The following is a 22187-nucleotide window of genomic DNA, read 5'->3' as shown; positions in this document are numbered from 1 at the left end:
CAGAGGTCGAGGCAGGCACCTGGCACAGTAGCCAGTGTCCAGGTAGAGGTCGAGGCAGGCACAGTAGCCAGTGTCCAGGCAGAGGTTGAGGCAGGCACCTGGCACAGTAGCCAGTGTCCAAGCAGAGGTCGAGGCAGGCACCTGGCACAGTAGCCAGTGTCCAGGTAGAGGTCGAGGCAGGCACAGTAGCCAGTGTCCAGGCAGAGGTTGAGGCAGGCACCTGGCACAGTAGCCAGTGTCCAGGCAGAGGTCGAGGCAGGCACCTGGCACAGTAGCCAGTGTCCAGGTAGAGGTCGAGGCAGGCACAGTAGCCAGTGTCCAGGCAGAGGTTGAGGCAGGCACCTGGCACAGTAGCCAGTGTCCAAGCAGAGGTCGAGGCAGGCACCTGGCACAGTAGCCAGTGTCCAGGTAGAGGTCGAGGCAGGCACAGTAGCCAGTGTCCAGGCAGAGGTCGAGGCAGGCACCTGGCACAGTAGCCAGTGTCCAGGCAGAGGTCGAGGCAGGCACCAGGCACAGTAGCCAGTGTCCAGGCAGAGGTCGAGGCAAACACAGTAGCCAGTGTCCAGGCAGAGGTCGAGAACGGCACCAGACACAGCAGTCAGTGTCCAGGCAGAGATCAAAGAAGGCAGCAATAACAGAAGCAATCAGAGTTGGTAATGAGGGCAGGTAATCCAAGACAGCAAAAGAGCAAAACAGGAATCAGCAATCTTACAAACAAGGCAGCTGGCAAGAAATCACAGCACCTGTCACTGTAAGGGAGAGAGTGGGGTACTATCATTCAATTTCATGAAAGGTCAGAGGAACGATGCATTGTGCTTTGCAACAACGATAAGATATAAGATACTTCGGCTGCTTTTCAAGGCATAACAGAGCTGATTAAAAAAGTTCAGCTTGAGGTTCAGAGGTGTTAAATAGTGAAGAACTAAGGCTGGGTTCACACATGAGTGTATAGGAACACGCTGTATAACGCCCAGGTGTGAACCAGGCCTAAGAAGACAAGTGCTGAGGTGACATCCAGTATAGATAAAGCAATGCTCTAGCCAAGTAGGTGGGTGATACCTAGGCTGGATGAACTTTCAGACTTAAGTTCTACTTATAACTCTTATCACACTGACCAGGCCTTCAACAAAAACTTTCTTAGATCCTAGTAGATCTAAACCCAACCATCCATACCTAAAACCCCAAGAGCCAGGCACGCACAACATGCTACACATGGACAGAAAGGACCAGGCCCCTGGATGTACAGGCACAGACCCTAGAGGTACTGTAACACATACATGGTGAGATTACCAGGACTCATTAGGGATGTTTTTGACCCATCTAGTTGTGTGCTATTGCACAATTAATCGGGTACTATAATTGAATTTTAAAAAAGGACAAGTTGATGGTAAGTTGATACCTCGGCCACTGTTCCAGCCATTACAGAGCTGGAAAAAAAGGTCTGGTTGAGGTTCAGAGGTGTTAAAATTGTGAAGAAATAAAAAGATAAGTTGTGCGGTGACATCCTGTACGCATAATAGCAATGCTGTAACTGTGTAGTTACGTGGTATACATGGTAACACCTAGGCTGGATGAACTTACAGGCTCAAAGTTCCACCTAAAACTCCTGCAACCGTCCAGGCATTCAGCAAGAACGTCCTTAATTATCTCAGTGCTCAGAGATCTCTCAGTATATGTAAACCCTAAGTAAACCCTAAGTAGATGATATTTTGTTTGCTAAATCACTGTGTATCATAAGTAATTACTATGTTGTTTGTTTTTTTTTCAAATACATTTTTATTGAAGTTAACACATAATAGGGTTACAAGACACTGCATGTAATATTCATATTAGACCAATGTACATAAATGCAATGCATCTCCATGCACCTTGGTGCCGGACGCTAACTGCGAAGGTAGGCTCTCAGGTAGATAAAGCAAATGCTTGCGTGTGTTAGCTTTAGCAGGCTCAGTGAATGTGACAAGCGTTTGTTCCGTCACGTAAAACCTGATGAGCCGTGGAAGAAAGCCTGGTAGTGACGTAGTGCCAGATATTTGCAAGGTGCAAGGGTTAATTAAACCCGACACTAAGAGTGGGCAGCCCGGGGTCCTGAGCTCAGACAGGCAGAAGTACATCAGAAGGCTTGGAGGGAGGACGTGGTAGGAAAGCAGTGAAAGAGGGAGGGAAAGAAGTGTGAGAAGGGAAGGTCGGGGAGAATCAGGCTGTGGGCGGGAGGGGGCACAAGTGCAGTAGGATCGTTAGGAAGTCACCTACGTCACAATGTGGGGAGGCGACGATGAATGTCAATTACTATGTTTTTTATTTAGTTCGAAATTAGAAAATTAGATAGAAACAATGGTATTCGGCTTCAACTTTTCCGTCACTTCCTGTTGAGTTCACAGGACTAGAACTAAGGGAAGATCTCCCTAATGAGACTCAGATGACATAAAAAAAGAGACAGGAGTTTAACCTTTCCCTACTCTTCAAAATAAAAAAAAAAGTTTTGGCTTTAGATATTCTTTAACTGAATGCAGCCGTATACTGAGAGTAATAAATGAGGTGAGACTGGGAGCTTTCTCAACGAGGGATCAGGGAGAAAAAGCAACACATATTAAAGCCTCGTTGGGCCTACATGAAGCGCTGTACCAGAGTATATTTTGAGGTGTTGCAGATGAATCATGTGACCAACTTAACAATGACTATATGGTGATAACAGGTGCTGATCAAGTGGCCATTGTATAGTACCATAGAGAGAAGTGCAAAGGACTAGACCAATAGATCTGCTACCATACTATACCTTGTAAAGGATCAACGGTTGTCCTTTGCTCCACTCTTGGCATCTGTACAATGACTCCTCTGCTTTTGGCACCAGCAGGATTCACTCTTCATAGATACACACCTGCAACCCTCTGTTGGAGAATATAAGCAGCACAGGCATTTTCCAAAATGATTCTGCCATCACCAAGCCACATGGTAAAATCGGCACACAGGGCTAGTACGTGAGCAAACGGTTTCTTTAAAGTATCCATACAGAAATCCAGTTTTGGCAGATTCCAGCTAAATTGGAAGAAATTCGATCCATGGGTGGCCCTTTTGGCTCGACAATCTTGGATATTAAAATCGAAAGAGCCAAGAGAAAATTTCTTGGCCGAAGAGTGAGTGAAGCCAATCATATGCAGTCAATGTTCATGTACTCAGGCAGCCAAGGGTGCCAGTTGTCACAATAAAATAACCAGCAAAGCAGATTCAGCATCAATGCCGTTTGAGTGGGCTGAACGAGAGAAACCGACATGTGTATGGCTAGTGCGAGGGTGGACTAATCAATATGGAATCCAGGAGTCAGTCTGCCCACTCCCAGAGCCAGCTCCATTGACAACAACTAGAGAAAACCTCCAAAGTTAGGTACCAGCAGTCATTTTGTAAGGAGCATTGGTGACCTGGCTCCAGGTATTTGTCTAGCCCTGGGCTAGCTTTAGACTTGGAAAGTGTTTTTTTGCATTTTGAGAGTCCTGATAGCTGTTCTAGTTATGAGCTGGGCCTGTTCTCTGGATCCCGTTGGTCTCTTTCCCACTTGTCTCAAACTTCTGCCTTTGTTATGACTATGCCTGAGAACCACCGGAGCCTGTTGGTTGCGCTAAAACTGCTTGAACGCTGCTCAGTCTAAACTCTGCCTTTTTTTCTTGCCTAAAGATTTGATCATTTACAGTGGCCAACCTTTCGCTGCAAACCTGTGACTTCAGCGTGTCGTGTAGAGAAACCACAGCCTCCTTGTTGAATGCCCTGGTAAAGATCATGCATTGAGATGAGCCTCATAAGAGCACATACCTACTGCTGGAGATACATGAGCTCCACTGTAACCCACGACAAAGCCTCTGCCCTGACAAGGCCCACAAGTTGATATAAAGTTGCTCCTGACATAAAATAACGCAACAGGACCATTAGACGATTACATCCTACGTTTGTTTCAACAGCATAACTTCAGCCCATACTCATCGCAGAACGCACGTGCGTTATTATAAGACCCGTCCTGCGACTTCTTCTCTCCTGTTTGTATATAGAATAATCATAGAATAATTCACACAAACAAATCAGGTTCAGAGGAGAACGAAAGTTAAACAAATGCCCGGGTGTGTTTTCTAGGTCATCTGAGGACAGAAATCAGCAAACAGCAGCAACAGAGGGATCTAATGAAAAGAGACGGAGCTTAACCACTTGAGTACCAGGGGTTAATGTACAGGTCAGATACAGGGGGAGGATGGAGATGAGGGGGTTAATGGGCAGGATAAGGAAGGTGGTAAAGTGATATTAAAGTTAAATGATTTTTATTCTACTTCAAATGCTGATGAAATCATTTACAATGGATGCTGCTCCTTGATGTTTAAAAGTTTTAGTTTCCTGCAGAATCAGCTGGTCCCCTGAGCACTGGTCCTGACTTCCTGTGTTAGGGTGGCTCCTTTCCTATGCAAAGGTCCTATGGAGCCACCCTTGTGTGTGCTAGTAAGCTGTGTGTGTCTCCACAAACACACAGACGCAACTTCCCTGCTCTCTATTCCCCTCTCCTCTCTCCACCCTTCTACAAGCTACTAGATGAACAGCTGCTGGAGACTGCTCTGTCTCTTGGCTGCCTCAAATCAATCTGTCTCTTTATGTAATCCCAGACAGACTCCATGGTGGTGAGATCAGGGTTATGTGGGGCCAAGCCATCACTTCCAGGACTCCTTGTCCTTCTTTACACTGAAGATAGTTCTTAAAGACATTCGGCTGCAAAATAAACCTAGGGCCAATCATACGTCTACCTGATGGTACGGCATGATGGATACGTATCTGCTTGTATTTCTCAGCTTCCTGGTGCCTGTGGATCACTCCAATCACTGCCTGCAATCCACACATTTTGGGAGAACTAACCATAGCTACAAGATTTGTGCTCTGAGTCAATTTCTTAATTCTCATTGCTTCCAAGCCCAGAGGAAGGGGGTTGTGTCTGCCCCTGAAACGCGTTGGCTGTTTTAGTGACACAATTAATAAACTTTTTTATGGACTCTGACATCTATTTTTGTCTGGTGCTCTTCTTTTATTATTATTACTATTATCATTATTTTACAGGATGTATAGAACGCCAACAGTTTGTGCAATATGGGAAGACAGTAAGTACACGGTATATGTATATGGGAAGACAGTACAAGTACAATACAAAACCATACCAAAGGATTAGAGGACTCTGCTCATGGGAGCTTACAATGTACAAGGAAGGACAAGTGATACTCAAGGTAATAACTGTGGGGAATGAGCTGATTGAAGGAGTAGATGTACTGTTTTTAAGAGGAGGTGGAATAGGCTTGCCTGAAGAAGTGAGTTTACAGGGACTGCCTAAAGGCAGACAGATTAGGAGATAGCTGGATAGGTTTTGGCAGGGAGTTCCAGAGGATGGGAGAGGCTCTGGAGAAGTCCTGGAGGTGAGTATAGCAGGAGGTGATGAGGAAGCTAGACAGCAGGAGGTCTTGGGAGGAGCGGAGAGGACAGTTTGGTTGATATCTTAAGATGAGGTTGGAGATGTAGCCGGGGGCATAGTTGTGGATGGCTTGGTAATATTTTGAATGTTATGCATTGTGCTATTGGAAATGGAGGGATTGGAAGAGAGAGGTGGTGGCCACTGAGCTGTTGGTAAGGTGGATGAGTCTGGCAACAGCATTCATGATAGACTGAAGGAGGGGGGATAGCCTGTGCCGAGGTAGGCCAATGAGAAGGGAGTTGCAGTAGACAAGGCGAGAGATGACCAGAGAGTGAATTAGTAGCACTGTGGTGTCATATGTTAAAAAGGGAAGAATTTTGGAAATGTTACAGAGCTTAAGACGGCAAGATTTGGTTACTGATTGGATGTGGGTCCTAAAGGAGAGGTCAGAGTCCAGGATAACACTTAGCACCCTGTGCGTCCTTGAGCTGCCTAACCGTAAGCTAATGAGCTACTAAGCCACCTACAAATCAAGTTAGGTCTATCATAAAGGATAGCAAGAGGCTCCTCCCCACACCTCTGAAATATTCTCATGGATGGAATGTACTCATGCAGACTTGTAACGTTACTTTAACCTCCCTTGCGGTCTGATTATGTCAGTATTTGTGGATGCCATGGACGTTCTCAAGTTTCCAGGCAGAAAGAACGGTTTTGTCCCTAGAGCAGGGCACTGGACAAAGCTCTAAGGACAAAACTGAGGTGAAATGGTTTGATACAGTAATGTAATCATAACAGATTACAATGTATTGTGTGTATGTCATGTTGTGCTCACTTTTGAATTTCCAGACAGTTCCGCCCCCCTGCGACGCCGGCGCTCGCAGGGAAGGAACCCGGAAGACGAATGCCGGCATTTGCCAGAGGACACAGCGGGTGGACACCAGGGGCTCGTAGGGACAACTACAGTGTAATCCCGAGTGTGGCTCGGGGTTACCGCTTTTTGGTACTGAAAATTAACCCCGAGCCACACTCGGGAATACCGCCAGGGAGGTTAAGTAAATAAGAAAGCAAAAAGTAGGAGATGGAATGAGACATTGAAAGGAAAACGGATCACATTGCCAGTGGCAGAAGGCCACAGTTATACTGCGAGGGCAGAGGGTGGAAGTACGGCCCGGGAAGTGTTAAGAAAGAAACTGGCACAGAATGCAGACCATTTCCCTGAACATGTAAGCAAGCGGTTATACAGCAGCAGCATGTTCCTGAAGAATAGGTAAACAGGGCCGTTAAACAAGAACCCTCTTTGTTCTCTGTGGTAGGAACAAGATTTATTACAAGCTTCATAAAAGAGATGTGCATTATGTTTCCTCTGTTTATTTAACTCGCCAGACTCCTGTAAACCCTCAATATTTATCGCTGTACCACCGTCCTGGAATACCCCATAATGGAATCATATAGAGTGGCCGGGGTCACTGCCGCTAGTGACGCAACACAAAAGTCAGTAAACCTCGATGACGATCTGCTTGGTATAAAAGAACAATTTAAAAAGAAAACCTAAAACGCCTATTAGGTCAAATAAGAGAGACAAAGGGAGGAGTTTATCAAGACTGGAGCAGAGAGAACCTGGAGCAGTTGCCCATGGCAACCAATCAGCATCTCTCTTCAGTTTGCTCAGGTAAGATTTGAGAATGAGACAGAGAAGCTGATTGGTTGCAGTGCAAATTTGCTCCAGATTTTGTCTGCTCCAGTTTTGATAAATTCCCCCCATAGAGAAAGTCAATTATTCATTCTCTCAGTGTCTAGATTAAAGTCTAACTCGTATTTTGTGAATACAGTTGGAAAGAGTTAAAACTAAAGTTTAATCTGCTTACATTTTGCCTTCACTGGATTTCCTGCTCACCCCATCAACGTGCTAACACATCTTTTAAATAAAACCTTTGCTTTTTCATTACATGACTTATTTTAGACCCAGAGTCATCACCGCTCGGTCTCTTTGCTTCTTTGTGCAATGCAGGCAGATTATGGCTGGTGGGAGGGGCCAGCAGGGTGCTGTACATAACTTCCTGAAAACATCACAGCACCTTGCCTCAGTACTCCTCTCATGACCTCGGATGCAAGCAGTGGGCTGACCTTGGGAGGAGTTACGCAAATATTAAAAATGCTTAATGGCCGGTTGTCAGTCTAGAGGAGTGGGCGTTGCTTAACAGATTCAATTTGCATGCAGGTCACCCTATGTAACACCCACATGTGATGCCGGGCCTCCATGATTAAAATAAATGGAATCTGGTAAATGAAAGGGTTGGGCCAGAGGCAGTCAGGCTGGGGAGGAAAGGACTATCCTGGCGTCCTCCAGGCAAGAAATGAGTCAAGCTTTATCTGACTTGCTGCAGCTTCTAATGCACATTGTGAGACGGTCACTGTGACGGAGGCACCCAGCAGGGGTGCCGTGCAGTCCGTCACAGTCACAGTGTGCAGTGATATCAGAGGGAGCCAATTGATTCCAGGAGAGGAGCCTGTACAACTGTGCAAGACTGAAGGGAAGGCCAGAGTTCAGCTTTAACATTTTTTCCCAGTGTATTATTTCTGTCTGTGTCCCTCACTGGGAAGATTTTCCTTACTTCCTGTTCTGGTGAAACCAGCACAAGAGAATTGTGTGTGTGGGTGTCTCCAGAACAGGCATTGAAAGCAAAGGTTGCTCCCAGTGTACAAGTGAAGTTCAGGACAGAGGCAGCCATTGCTCTCTATGGCAGGGATTGGTGAACTTTTGATCTTTTTCTAAAACTTTAACTAAAAGTCCCAAGTACTTATCTAAAACTGCAGTCACATGACATGCTGGTTCCCATTTCTTTCTTCTGGTCTGCCCAGTAGTGTGGGAGGGTCCTTCTTGCAGTATCAAAGTCGGTTCCGGCTGACATGGACACTACCCATAGGCTAGAAGTCAATCACATGGCCCTCACAGGGTCCACAGAGACGCCATGATGCAAAAGGCAACAACATAACCAGATGGGTTGGCTTAGAGTGCAGCTAATTCCCGCTCTGAATTACTAGAAAAGGTGCCACAGAACGTCACACGAGAAAAGTTTTTCTTTGAATGGCTAGGACCGGATGGGCATCTTCAAAGTGATTCATGTGTCCCTGTAGAGCTCTTTGGATCTTAGTTCCTGACTGTTCAGGAGGCTTTTGAGTTCTTCCCAAGTGAAGACTGAATGCCAGCCTTGTAATTCTGCTATTAGATAACAGAACACCAGTGGGCTGTAGAAATTCTAGCATTTGACAGTTTATTAACATTAGTAGACCTCAAGAGGTAGGAGGGGCAGAGCTTTGGATCCTAGACCCTAACCCTGGTTAAAGGAGAACTATGAGATGAGTGCTTTTCACTCGCCTCATAGTTCTAGCCGACCAGTGACAACGAGACTGTCACAGGTCGGCTCAGTAGATCGGGAGGTGAGCAAACACATACCGGCGTTCGCTCACCTCTCGATCCTGTCACTGCTCTCTGCTGTGACAGGGGAGGGACTGGATTCCCCCCTCCCCGCTTCGATCTGCCAGCGCTGACTGGCGGAACGGACGGGGGAGGGTACAGCTGGCTCTGCCTGTAGATAGGAAGAGCCAGCTGTCAGTCACGAAGCTGGGCGGATCCAGACATAATTGTCGGGATCTGCTTCAGCTGCGGCGTCTCAGTATACCGTGCGCTACAGCTCGCGGTATACTGAGCCTAGGGTGACGGGAGGACGCTAGTTTGTGTCCTCTCGTTACCCTAAGGAGAACTATGGGGAAAAGCCTTAACCCCATAGTTCTCCTTTAAGGGCCTGTTCACACGATGTCCGTTTTGTGTGCTGACCGGCTCCGTACGCTGCTGCACTCAAAATGCATCCCAATGTATCCCTATGTGTTTTATGGGCTCCAGTTCTCACGTGCGCAGTCCGTTCAGCTTACGACAGAAAAAATACTGCATGTCACATTTTGTCAGGTCCGGAAACGGTCCGGATACGCAAACGCGTCAAAAACGCACTGCGCTGCAGCTAACATTCTGGAACGCATCAAAACCGCGGCCAAAAACGCACTGCATCAGCAGCTCCATGTCTGCTGATCAGGACCTGATCAGGACCTGATCTCATGTGAACAGGCCCTAAGGATCCGAAGACCTCAACTGGAAGACTAAGTCCTGGTTCACACCTAGGCGTATTGCATATGCGCGTCTGTCGCGCGGTTTTTTTACGCGGTAAAAAAATCGTGCGACAAACGCGCGTTTCCGAGGGCTACTTGGCTGTATCCCAATGGAAACGCGCAACAAAAACGACCCAAAGTAGTACATGTACCTTTTCAGGCGTGGGCCATTTTGTAGCGCGTTAGGGACGGGCTGAAATACGCCAAGGTGTGAACCAGACCCATTGAAAACAATGGGATTTTCATGTTTGAGCGTTTTGTAGAGCGTTCGTCGAGCGTAGAACGCACTACAAAACGTTCAGGTGTGAACTAGGGCTAAAACAGGTACTTGCAGACACCACAAGGTGCAGCACTTCAGCACTGTTACCTCAGAACACACATAGGCACATTAGGAGTAAGATAATATTTTACCACAATCCTACTAATGAAATATAGAAGACTGCAATTAATCAAATATAGTTTTTCTTCTCTAAGTGATGTTGCCATTGTTGCATCTTCATATTCTAATTGGGCCTTGTACATATCATGGGGCTGATATGTATGGCTGGGCAAATGCCATTCGCACAGCCCTGCTGCCAATAGATGGAGCTGAGGAGCATTGCTGAGCAGAAGATTTATAAATCAGCCCCTAAGTGTGCCCCAGTGCAATTGTCAGCATTGTTCAATGCAGCTAAGATTCAAGGTCAATAGGAAACATTGCTTTCTGTGGGGTCAATTAAAATCATTGTGTTGCGTTTCTGATGAGCTGGAAAAAAAAAAGTACTTACTGTTCAACTCTTGGGGACAGGTAGAGCTTGGGGAACACCTGGGTGGCTTCTGCGTCTTCAAAACTAACAGAGAGCAGAGCGACATCTTCCCCTGGGTCCTCATTTGCATCCTGTAGAGAGAGGAAGGGTAATTCTTTATCAGCTGAGATTTGCACAGAAGAGGTTTGAACATCTCTGGGTACAACAAGAAGCACTTCCAATGGGTGGCCATTTGAGAAGAACCAATTCTAGGTTGATTTTTACAAACATTTCTAACAATGGTAGCACTGCTTGTATGGATCGGGCTGTGTATGGCCACTGTTAAGCTAGGCAAAGATACTGGAAGGTAGATGCACAAACATGTAAGGCTGGACCACCCAAACATGCATGGAAATGTGTGCTGAGGAAAACGTATGGAGCGCAGCCAAGCAACACCTAGCACAGCACTTATCAACTTTATCGAAGAATCCAATCTGGCCGATGACCTGTTCTTCCTATAACAATTGGCCTGAGTATCTACGGAAAAGCCACAAAATAGAAGAACCATGCAGCTCATTGACTAATAAGAAGAGAGCTGCACTTCAGGGGGCCAATTCATAACAAGTACATAAAACAAACACATTGACTTAGTACTCGGTGCTACAAGCCAGCAAGAGGGACCTCATTTTTAAGATGCCTGTTAAAGTTTACCACACTACATCCGCAACAGTTTGTGACCACCTGACCATGATACTTAACTCCCATTCCAAAACCATGGGCAATAATATGGAGTTGCCCCTTTTTGTGGCTTTAACAGCCTCCACTCTTCTGGGGAGATTTTGGAGTGTATCTGTGGGACTTTGTACCCATTTAGCCAAAACAGCATTTGTGAGGTAATGTTGGATGAGAAGACCTGGCTCGCAATTGCCATTTCATCTATTTCCAAAGATGTTCAGTAGGGTTGAGGTCAAGGCTCTGTACAAGTCACTTGAGTTCCTCCATGCCAAGCTCATCAAGCCATGTTTTTATGAAGCTGGCTTTGTGCCCAAGGGCCCTCCCCAACTTGTTGTTACAAGGTTGGTAGAATTGTCTAAAGTGTCTTTGTATTCTCTGGTTGTAACAATATCCCTTACTGGAAACACCTAAACTCAATAATTTGGACACATGTCCATATACTTTTGGCCATGGTGTGATGGGCAGAGGTCTACATACTTTTGGCCATATGATGTACAAGCTCAGGGTATACCGGTCAGGAGTGCAGTGGGATAACTATTGGGCGCCATCTGAATCCATTTCGGCACCCATCCTCAAGGGGTATACCGGTCAAGAAAGTGGTGGGATACCTATTGGGCGCCTTCTGCAGCCATTTCAGCACCCATCCTCAAGAGGTATACCAGTCAGGAGTGCGGTGGGATACCTACTGGGCGTCACCTGCAGACATTTCAGCACCCATCCTGAGGGGTATACCAGTCAGGAGTGCAGTCGGATACCTATAGGGCACCACCTGCAGCCATTTCAGCACCCATCCTCAAGGGGTATACCGGTCAAGAAAGTGGTGGGATACCTATTGGGCGCCATCTGCCGCCATTTCAGCACCCATCCACAAAGGGTATAACGGTCAAGAGTGTGGTGGGATACCTATTAGGCATGCTGAGGAGTGGTTACACATACATCCTAATATTTTTTTGCTTGTTTTAGTTCTTCCACATGCGTATTGCTGTTGAAGCCATTGAGATGTATCGGGAACCAAATTTTATTCATACAAAAAGGCTTGTTGTGTAACAGACTCTGTGCTAGTTCAGATTTAAATAATTATTATAAAAGAGTAGTTGATACTGGGAATAGACTTCTAGCAGAGTTAGTAAGTCAGTCAACAGAAAGTGAATTTAAACATATATGGCACAAACATGTATCCATATTCAAACAAAAGGATTAAAGGAGAACCATGAGGTGAGTGAAATTCACTCATCCTCATAGTTCTAGCCGAAGTGTGACAATGAAACTGTTACAAGTCTGCTCAAGAGATCGGGAAGTGAGCGAACACATACTGTCACTCACTCACTGCAGAGAGCGGAGACTGTCAGTCACGTCTCCCCGTAGGGATTCCTCCATCTCCGATCCTACAGCGCTGACTGGAGGAAAGGACGTGGGAGGGGGCGGGTACAGCTGGCTCTGCCCCTAGATAGGCAGAGCCAGCTGTCATTCACGCAACTGGGTGCATCTCGACAGCATTGTTCGGATTCGCCCCGGCTGCGGCGGTCTCAGTATACCGCAAGCTGTAGCTCACAATATACTGAGCTGTGGGTCACGGGAAGAGGTTAGTATAAGTCCTTCCGTGACTCTTAAGAGAACTATGGGGGAAAACACTTACCCCATAGTTCTCTGTTAAGCTCTCATGGGCAGGGCCCTCCTTACCATCTTTTCTTGAATTGTATTGTGATTGTAATGTCTTCCTTATATTGTAAAGCGCTGCGCAAACTGCTGGCGCTATATAAATCCTGTATAATACTAATAACTATTATTATAATAATCAATAAAAAGGCGCAGACTTGATAAACCACTTTTTATTTTTCTGCCATAACTCTTCTGCTTCTACGTTTCAAAGAGAAATTCTTTGATTTTTCAGCCCTGTTGACTGCAACCTACACACCCGCATGTGTGATCTGGCTTCTAAACAATCTTTTGTATTAGGCTGGGTTCACACCTAGGCGTATCGAATATGCGCGTTTGTCGCGCGTTTTGTGCCGCACGACAAACGCGCGTTTCCGAGGGCTACCTGGCTGTATCCCAATGGATACGCGCGACAAAAACGCCCCAAAGAAGCTCATGTACTTCTTTGGGCGTAGGCCGTTTTGCAGAGTGTTCGAACGCGCTACAAAACGCCCAGGTGTGAACTAGGCCTAACAGATATATTATGTGTACAAACATGAACAATTGCATCTAGAAAATGTTTGTTTTAGTCTGTGGAGGAGGAAATGTGGGGGAAGACATCTGAGCACCATCCTATTTTACGGGAAAACAATGGTAAAGGATGAGAACCTCCATCCCCACAGAACACTTCATCCCCCAAGTACTCGGCCACTCTTGGTCACAAGACGTCAGAAGGCAGCTAGAGACACAAGATCCTCATTATACATGAACTTGACAAAAACTATCAAGATTGGGCAAACATGCTCTTATGCCTGGAAGCATCTTTAACCACTTCGGGACCACAATGTGTATATAAATGTTGCAATTGTAAAGTGGTTAAAAATGGTCAAGATCACACCTGCTGTATTGCTGTCTACAGCCGCTTTCACATACAAATGATCGGGAGGCTATCACTTTTATGATACTGGAAAGGGTGCAGCCTCCCCACTCGGCCGCGGGCTATCCTCATGCGGGCCCTAAAAAGCACTACGGGTATATGCAGCTTGGCTGGATGGACATCAGCGCAATTCCAGTTGCCAATCTTCCCTCCGGTTACTGAATCCAAAAGCAGCAAGTTTTTTGACACTTCTGGTTTCAAGCTGTCAATTCTTGGGCTGCTGTGGCCTGAGAAGAAGTTAGTGAAGCACGATCTGTGCTTCACCAGTTTCAATGGGGTCCAAAAGGTGACATTAGGGGTCTAATAGACCCCTGATATCTCCAAAAAGAGGACCGGTCACTTTTTCTTTACTATCACATACAGGGCTTGTTTTAAAGCCCCCCACGCAAAGTAACATCAATAGATAGATAGAAATAGAAAGTAGTAGAGGCACATGAGGAGGAGTGTATGTCTTCAGAAGGAGATAGAATACACTCCTCCTGTTTGGACATATACTACTTCTCAAGACCAGTGAGTGTCTGCATTATCTACTAATGTTACTTTACTGCAGTGCAACCGGGCAGATAGTATCTGGACAGTGTGCATTGACCTCCAGTGGAATTTATGTCATCTTTGTTTTTGGCGGTTTGCCTGGAATTCAGTGTCCAACTCAGCTGGACAAGTAGGAGTAGGAATCAGTTTTGATGTAAATCCTGAAAAATGAGAAGGGGGGGGGGGGGGGGGTTAACCTATGATAACAGTATGTGTGTGATGTATGGACCTGGTTAATCTCTGGATTGCTCATCAATAGATCAATTCCTGGATTTGGTTGGTTGGTTGATAAATAGATTATTTATTTATATAATATTGGTGCTTACAGTCGTGGCCAGAAATATTGGCCCCCCTGCATTTTAGTCAGATAATGCACCACTTTGCGCAGAAAATTGTTGCAATGACAAATGTTTAGGCATTCTCATGTTTATTTCTTTTGTTTGTATTGGTATGACACAAAGTGGAGGGAAAAAAAGCCAAACCTGACACATTCCACACAAAACTCCAAGATTGGACTGGACAAAATTATTTGCACCCTCAATTAATATTTGCTAGCACAGCCCTTTGGAAAAAATAACTAAAATCAATGGCTTCCTGTAACCATTAATGAGTTTCTTACACCTCTCTACAGGAATTTTGGGCCACTCTTCTTTTGCCAACTGCTCCAGGTCTCTCAAATTGGAAGGGTTCCTTTTCCCAACTGCTGTTTCCCAATTACTGCAAGAAGTGGTGAATTATCTGACAGAAATGCAGGGGTGCCAATATTTTTGGCCATGACTGCATATAGAACCTACAATTTACGCAGTGCTTTACATACCGCACATGCACAACGGTCCCTGCCCTCAAGGAACTTACAATCTAAGGTCCCATCTCACATACACTTACATATTAGGCCTGATTTAGGGGCCAACTAACCTACTAGAATGTCTTTGTAGTGGGCAAGGAACCCAGAGTACTTGGAGGAGAACATGAAAGTCTCCTGAGCAGGATATGAACCAGGGATTCCCAGTGCTGCAAGGCAGAGGTGCTAACCACTAAGCCACTGTGCTACCTTTTAAAAACCGCTCATCTTGCTTGAAGGTTCATTTAGGATGTTTATTGGGAAGGAAATGTCAGATACAGCAAACATGTTTCAGGAGAATTGGATGCCCCCTTATTCAAGGCTGCAATGATAGGTAATGAAATCATGAAGAGCTTTACTTTGTAGCCTCAATTAGAGCAGGATGAGAGCTGAGTGTCAGTGCGACCCATTTGCAGTGGAGGCTGGATCTCAATAGAAAGGCCCTCAAATCATAGATCCATGACACAGCGGCTTCAAAAATGAAATAAATACATTCAAATCTACCGGAAATGTGGTTTAGCCGTAAAAAAAATTGCATGTATGTGCTAGATCCTCATTCCAAACTAGTAAAAAAAGGCCTTGGAATCCTACTGGTTAAGGATTGGATGGGGAACAGTGGTACCTTTCCCTGGTTTTTACAAAAATACCCAAAGTTATTTCTAGCCTAAATACCAAACTGATAAGGAAAAAGAAGTGACACTCTGGGGTTCATTTGTGAAAGTTCCACCTGACATACAGCCGGGTGAATGCAATTTACATGGCACTAGTGCCAATAGATGGTGCTGACAAGTATAGGAATCTCTTACACTTGTCAGCGCCATCTAGAGGTGTCATGTGAACGGCAACTGCCCGGCTATACGCTGGGCGGAACGTTTTTAGGCAGTCTCAGCGCTAGTGCAAGACAGCATAACGGGCCGCCTGAGGGCGCTGTTGGAGGGGGGCGGAGAAATGGAATCCCTTTCCCGGCAGATAACTGTGCCCATCCTGTTCTCCCCGTGCAGCCTCACAGACTGTCAGCAGTTTCTCCCTACAGGCAGGCTGTAATTGGCTGCAGCGATCTGTGTCAGTGGGGCAGACCGCCGATTACAGACTGTAAGGAGAAACCTCTGACAGTCTGTGAGCTCCCCCCGTGCCGTCTACTCACCCCTCCGCGCTCCTCTCCTGCTGACAGCCGCGTGATCATTCTCCATTCCAGCAGCTGACCGCAATAGCCAACCTGTTATTGGCTATTGCAATTTGAAATATCCAATAGCAGGCTGGCTTTTGCTCCCAGCAATGAAGTAAAAAAAAAAGTTACAAAAAATGTAATTAAATAAACTAAAATTAAAAATAAAAAGAGTGAAAAAAGTAAAATAAATAAAAATTAAAAAAATAAGAAAGGCTAAATAAAAAAAATTTAAATAAAAAAAAAATACAATGGAAAGAGAGTGCGGTTAGTGTTAGTTTATGGTCCTGCTCAACATATTTTGCGGTTCTCCGTACTGTTACGGAGGGGGGAGGGTTCTGGGGGCGCATAAATCCACCTACGCCTGTGTAGGCAAAAATCCTTTTGCACCGGCCCTGTTTTTAGGTGAACCTCTTTGTATTTGCACAGCATTCCTGCACAGTACACAGGAAGTGGGCCAGATTGGCGCACTGTGTAAACATCTAGGATCCATGCAGAGATAAGCTACTTACAATGTGGCAAATCAAATCAGTAATCAATACTATGAAGCGATGACGGTTTGATTTGAGACACTTCTAGAAAATACAAGGCAAGGTGCCATTTCTCAGCTTACAGACCCAGTGGTGTTGATCTGAAGATTTAGTTACACATGAGTAAGAGTGTGTATGGAATTTATCGGATTACCGCCGCCGTAGCGCTGTAGGGTCAGGAATGTACTGTTGCTGCGTAGACAAAGACAACAAGCGCAGCTTATGTTGTCCAGAGCTAGTATTCAGACACTTCTCTAGCTTGTCAGTTTTCAGACATGGAGCCAAATGTACAGAAGCCCTGCAGCCTCCATTGTGTGAGCGGGTTCCAGGCACTGAGAGGTGTGGAGGAGATATGATATCAGTGCGGCGCTGGGTGGGGGATAATGAGGCGTAATGTGAGTATAGAATAGGTAGGGCTCTATAAACAAAATCTGGCTGAATTCTGATTACCTGCAGATCACATAACTCAGGTGTCCCGACCGCCCACACTGATGACATTACAACTGCGCTATAGACACATCAAAATACAGAGAAATTGGATCTGCCAAGGACTGAGATTATGTCATCTCTTCTCAAATAGATGTTGCCGCAAAGGTTTTTTTCAACTGTTTATCACTTACAAAGAGCTTATCATGGACAACAGATTATTGCTGCCCGTCTTGGTGTTTTCCAGACAGATCACCCAACAATTTCATGTCCTTTGGCCAACCACAGTCAGGAAAGAAGGATTGATCGGTTAGATTGCAATCCTCTTCTGACTGGTATTGTTCCCCTAGCATAAGTTGGTGCTGGAGGTACAGTATCTGGCCATGCTTCCCTCTCCTTTCCACCCCATTCATATAACATATACACTCAGACGAGCCAAACGTACATGTCTATGAGGCAGCTGGTTGACAGACATTCCTCTAGATCAGCGTTTCCCAACCTTGTTTCAGTCACGGCACCCCATAAAAGTATGCAAAATCTCTAGGCTCCCCAGTCTCAAATGTCAAGGATTTTAAGGCAAAAAAGCCTTTAAACACAAAAGAGTGGGTTTAACCTGTATTGAAAAAAAAAAAAAAGGTATCAAAATCATGGGGGTTTTTTTGGGGGGGGGTGGGCCTTTAATGGTTTCTTGCACCTGGGCCCTGTGGTTTCTAGTTACGCCTCTGAATTCACCCTTTACATCAGGAGCCCCCATCACCTCAGTCTTCATTTCCTCCTTCACAACACAGTCCCAAAAAAATTCTGAAGCACCCCTGAATAATCCAAAAGGAACACCAGAGTGCACCCTAGTTGAGAAAGGCTGCTCACGATCAGGGTAGGCAACCTCGGTACTTCAGGGTAGGCAACCTTGGTGCTTCAGCTGTGGTGAACCTTCAGCTGTGGTGGAGTTCCGAGGTTGCCTACACTTTCTCTAGATGGTCAAGTTGTGTCTGAATGCCTGACTGTCCTTATATGTTTGTGACCATTTTAGTGCAGACAGTGAGAAATGGTTTTGAAGAGCACTTGAAGGCAACGTCAGATATGGGAGACCCATGTTGCATGGTGCTGGAGCGTACACAGTGTTGATGATGTCATCTTCCTCCTCCTCAAGTGACAGTACATGGATCTAGTGATTAGCAGCACAAACTTGACACTGCACCCCGGGTGGAGGTGACATGCTCCTCCATATCTAGAGGTTCCATAGACAGGAACTCTTCTATAAACAGTCACCAGTAATCACCAGGCAGGAGTGAGAAGCCTCCTACAAGGGCTCAGACAGCAATAAATACCTGGCTGGGTTTGGGGCCCTCCAACCCTCTACTAAAAGGAGTTTGATTTCTGTAATTATTGAAATTGCCATTAAGTTTCTGTCCCCATGAAAGCAGGGACACCCTCCATGTGCAGCGTGACTGGTCTTGTATCTGCCCCCTCCTGTAGTTTTCTACAGGAAGTATGTAGTGGGTGGAGCCTACTAGGTCCCTCCCATAGCTCTTCTCTCTGCACAATCTATGTACACCACAGTGATGATGCCGATGCTACTTTTATGGCCTGTGCACACCTAGGCGACACCTCATCGTGCGGCAATCATGCACGATTCCGCACGAATTGCCACACGGTCAGGAGTCACCTAGGTGTGCACCGATCGCGCTGCGGGTGCCATTATTTTCTAATGGCATCTCAGTCGCGCCGGGCGGATCGCGGGGTTTCCCGACGCTATTCCGCCTGTGCGTTTCCGAACACAAAAACTAAAACAGCCGCGCGTTGTGTATCGCAAAAAAAAGATACATGTACCTTTTTTCTGCGATTGGCGCACGGATGTCACCCCATTGAAATCAATGGGGCCGCACGGCAATCGCTGCCTGCATTGTGCATGACCGCGTGATCCCGGATCGCGGAGGACTGCGCCGAGCCTTATGGTAAGGTAATATCTAGGGTTTGCAAAGGCATCTGGGGCACACAAAGTGGATTAATAGCCTTTGTGGCTACTGAGGAATATTTTAAATGAAAGTTTTTGGTGTCCGGAGTCCAGCTTTGATAATGACAATAAACCTTTTCACTGCTTTGTGTTCCTCTTTCTTAGAGAAATGATGTAAAATGAAACATAATCACACGCTAGCAGAAGTTGTTGATAACCTAGTTGAGGATTACTACTTTGCTAATTTGCAGAGAAGTTACGACAACATTTCCCTATTACCTAGACAAGGACAATCAGAATACTTCATACTCACAAAGACGTTCGTTCATGAAGTGCCAAGGATAAAGCATGCCTCAGTTATCACCAAGTACAATGCAGAATTAGACAATCCCCCTCCATAAGGAAAAGATTAAAATTTACATATAATACACCACATAGAATATTAAGTGTATGGCTAGCCAATCAATATATTCCCCCATCAATGCTAAACAGCTTGGGTGCAGGATTCTCTGCTGTTGGCTATTGTACTCAGGCATCTGCGACAGCCACGGAACTGGCTAGGCTGTGTGGCAAGTGTTTTGGCAGCTAAAACAGCTTATGCAACTTGGAAATGTGCATTTGGCTGCCTGTCTGGAGTTCAGCTTCAGAGCTCCAGCCTTCACTCCAGTATTGTACCAGCTCCTCTCCTGTACTGGAATTGCTTGCATTGATTTTACGGCACACTCTGAGCTTCTAACAGTGTGCATTACAAGTTGCAGTAAATCAGATATAGTCTCCTGGTTGGAGACCATCCAGAAACATCTAGCACTTTCATCGCCAGCATGACTGTCCCTGGCCCACCCATTTCATTCTTGGATTTCAGTACTTTCAATCATGGAGGCCCAGGACCACATGTGGGCATTACCTAGGGTGGTCTGTGCACAATTGCAACCTGTCTAGGAACGCCCACCCCTCCAGACTGGCATCAAGATATTCTGATATCTGTAAAACTCCTCCTAGGAGCCAGCCCACTGCTTACTTAGGGCTGAGGACTATTGAGAGGACTACTAAAGTGACACTAAACTCAGGAGTTAAACCTTAAAAATACATTCAAGTACCTTAACTATTAACATACATGTCTCTTATTTGTGTATCACTCAAATAATCTCTGAATTGGTGCCGACACTGTCCTTCCTTCTGGACGGTGGCTACTTTTGTTCTCCATGGTCCCTGTGTGTTGTAAAGTAGTCACCGCTCCAAGCTCATTCCTGTGATGGACTACAATCTCATGTTTAGTTTACTAATTTGTATTAAGATTGTAGTCCATCACGGGAGCGAGCTTGGAGCAGTGAGTACTTTACAACACACAGGGACCATGGGGAATAAAAGCAGCCCCCCTCCAGAAGGAAGGACAGTGTCAGCACCAATTCAGAGATGATTTGAGGATCTACAGCCGAGTGATACACAAATAAGATACATGTATGTTAATAGTTAAAGGAGAACTATGAGGAGTGCTTTTCACTCACCTCATAGTTCTAGCCGACCTGTGACAATGAAACTGTCACAGGTCGGCTCAGTAGATCGGAAAGTGATCGAACACATACCGTCCCTCGCTCACTTCTCAATCCTGTCACTGCAGAGAGCCGTGACAGGGGAGGGACTGGATTCCCCCCTCCCTGCTCCGATCCTCCAGCGCTGACTGGAGCGCTCACAATTGTCAGGATCCGTTTACGCTGCGGCGTCTCAGTATACCGCAAGCTGCCGCTCGCGGTATACTGAGCTTTGGGTGAAGAGAGGACGCTAGTTTGTGTCCTCCCGTTACCCTTAGGAGAACTATGGGGAAAAGCCCTAACCCCATAGTTCTCCTTTAAGGTAGTTGAATGTATTTTTAAGATTTAACTCCTGAGTTTAGTGTCACTTAAGGCAGGGTGTTGTGATGCCATCAGGACGCTATGTACAGAACCCTGCCCACCCTTACCACTAGCCTGCACTGCATTGAGAAGTATAGATATCATCACTAGGTTTCAAAGAAGGCATGCGATGAAAACCGAAAGGTTTTATTTAAAAATGTCATAAGCATGTTGATGGGGGGGGGGGGCAGATAATGCAAAACAGAAGCACATTAAACTTTAGCTTTACTCTCTGTTGTGAAGGAGACATCTTCAGCCATAGACTCTTGCCTTGGTTTACCAGAATCCACAATTCCAGAACATAACGAGACTATAGCGAGGTCCAACAAGCGGTGAAGATTAGGAAATAGTGGAAGACAAGATAACAAAACATTGACAAAGTAATTCTTGTAAGTTTAACACAGTGTAGCTCTCTGTTATGTGATCTGTCTGTGTCCAGTCGGTGAGAGTCCCAGAAGGTAGCTGGCCCGAGTCTGAACTCAAATCTGAGAGGTTAATGTGTTTTGCAGACAGTAATATATAATAGGAGGGGAAGGGGGGGGGGATCACATGAACCGATCCCACCTACTGTAAGCTGGACCACAGTTACTGGAAGCTGGGATTAATGACAGGCAGGCGTCTGCTGACGTTCACTCCAAATAAAACATCTGCTCCATGGCAGTCACAATAGCTGGAATCCATTTCCTCGGATAACTGGAGTGTAACCAGCAGAGAGAGATTAGGATCGCCATGCTTGCGCAGAGTCCTGTATTGTTGTGCTGAGCGCCAGCAGCCGTCACATGACTGCACAGGGCGCTGGAGGCCTAATCTGATCAGACTACTGCTAGAGACTTAGATCAAAACCGCACGCGGCTGCTGCTCTCGGCAAGCCAATTTTATCTGCAGTTAAAGAGAAAACAGATTGTTTTTATAGTGTTTACACATTTTATCAATGTGCCTTTAGCTAAATGAACGTGAACCTGAGCTCAGACTATGCACACACTAAAGTATTTTCATATTTTAAACAAGCATTGAAAACTATTTTGAAACAAGCCATCGTTTATCTCTGTATCTACAAGCATTGTGGAGAAATCCATCTTCAAAGCTTACATCTATGAGATGTGAAAGTTGTGAGAGTAGCTGATCTTACTTCATTGTACAAGCAGGTATGGCTTGTTTTAAATCTCTTCTACTCAGGGCCGGTGCTAGACTATTTTGCGCACTAAGCATGACCAGCCGTTGCACCCCACC

General features: G+C 45.7%; 1 protein-coding gene across 1 annotated transcript in view; it reads right to left on the bottom strand.

Annotated features, from left to right (window-relative positions):
* Positions 1–22187, bottom strand: part of BRE (brain and reproductive organ-expressed (TNFRSF1A modulator)) — a 190383-nt gene that overhangs the window by 103341 nt on the left and 64855 nt on the right. Inside the window, exon 7 of the mRNA XM_018555604.1 lies at positions 10357–10466. Coding sequence (XP_018411106.1) covers positions 10357–10466 — 110 coding nt within the window. The remainder of the gene's footprint in view (positions 1–10356; positions 10467–22187) is intronic.

Source organism: Nanorana parkeri, unplaced genomic scaffold (assembly GCF_000935625.1).
Source record: "Nanorana parkeri isolate BGI_ZX_2015 unplaced genomic scaffold, ASM93562v1 scaffold204, whole genome shotgun sequence".
NCBI lineage: Eukaryota > Metazoa > Chordata > Amphibia > Anura > Dicroglossidae > Nanorana > Nanorana parkeri.
Note: the sequence above shows the minus strand (reverse complement) of the source record. Positions and strands in the feature narration are given on the sequence as shown.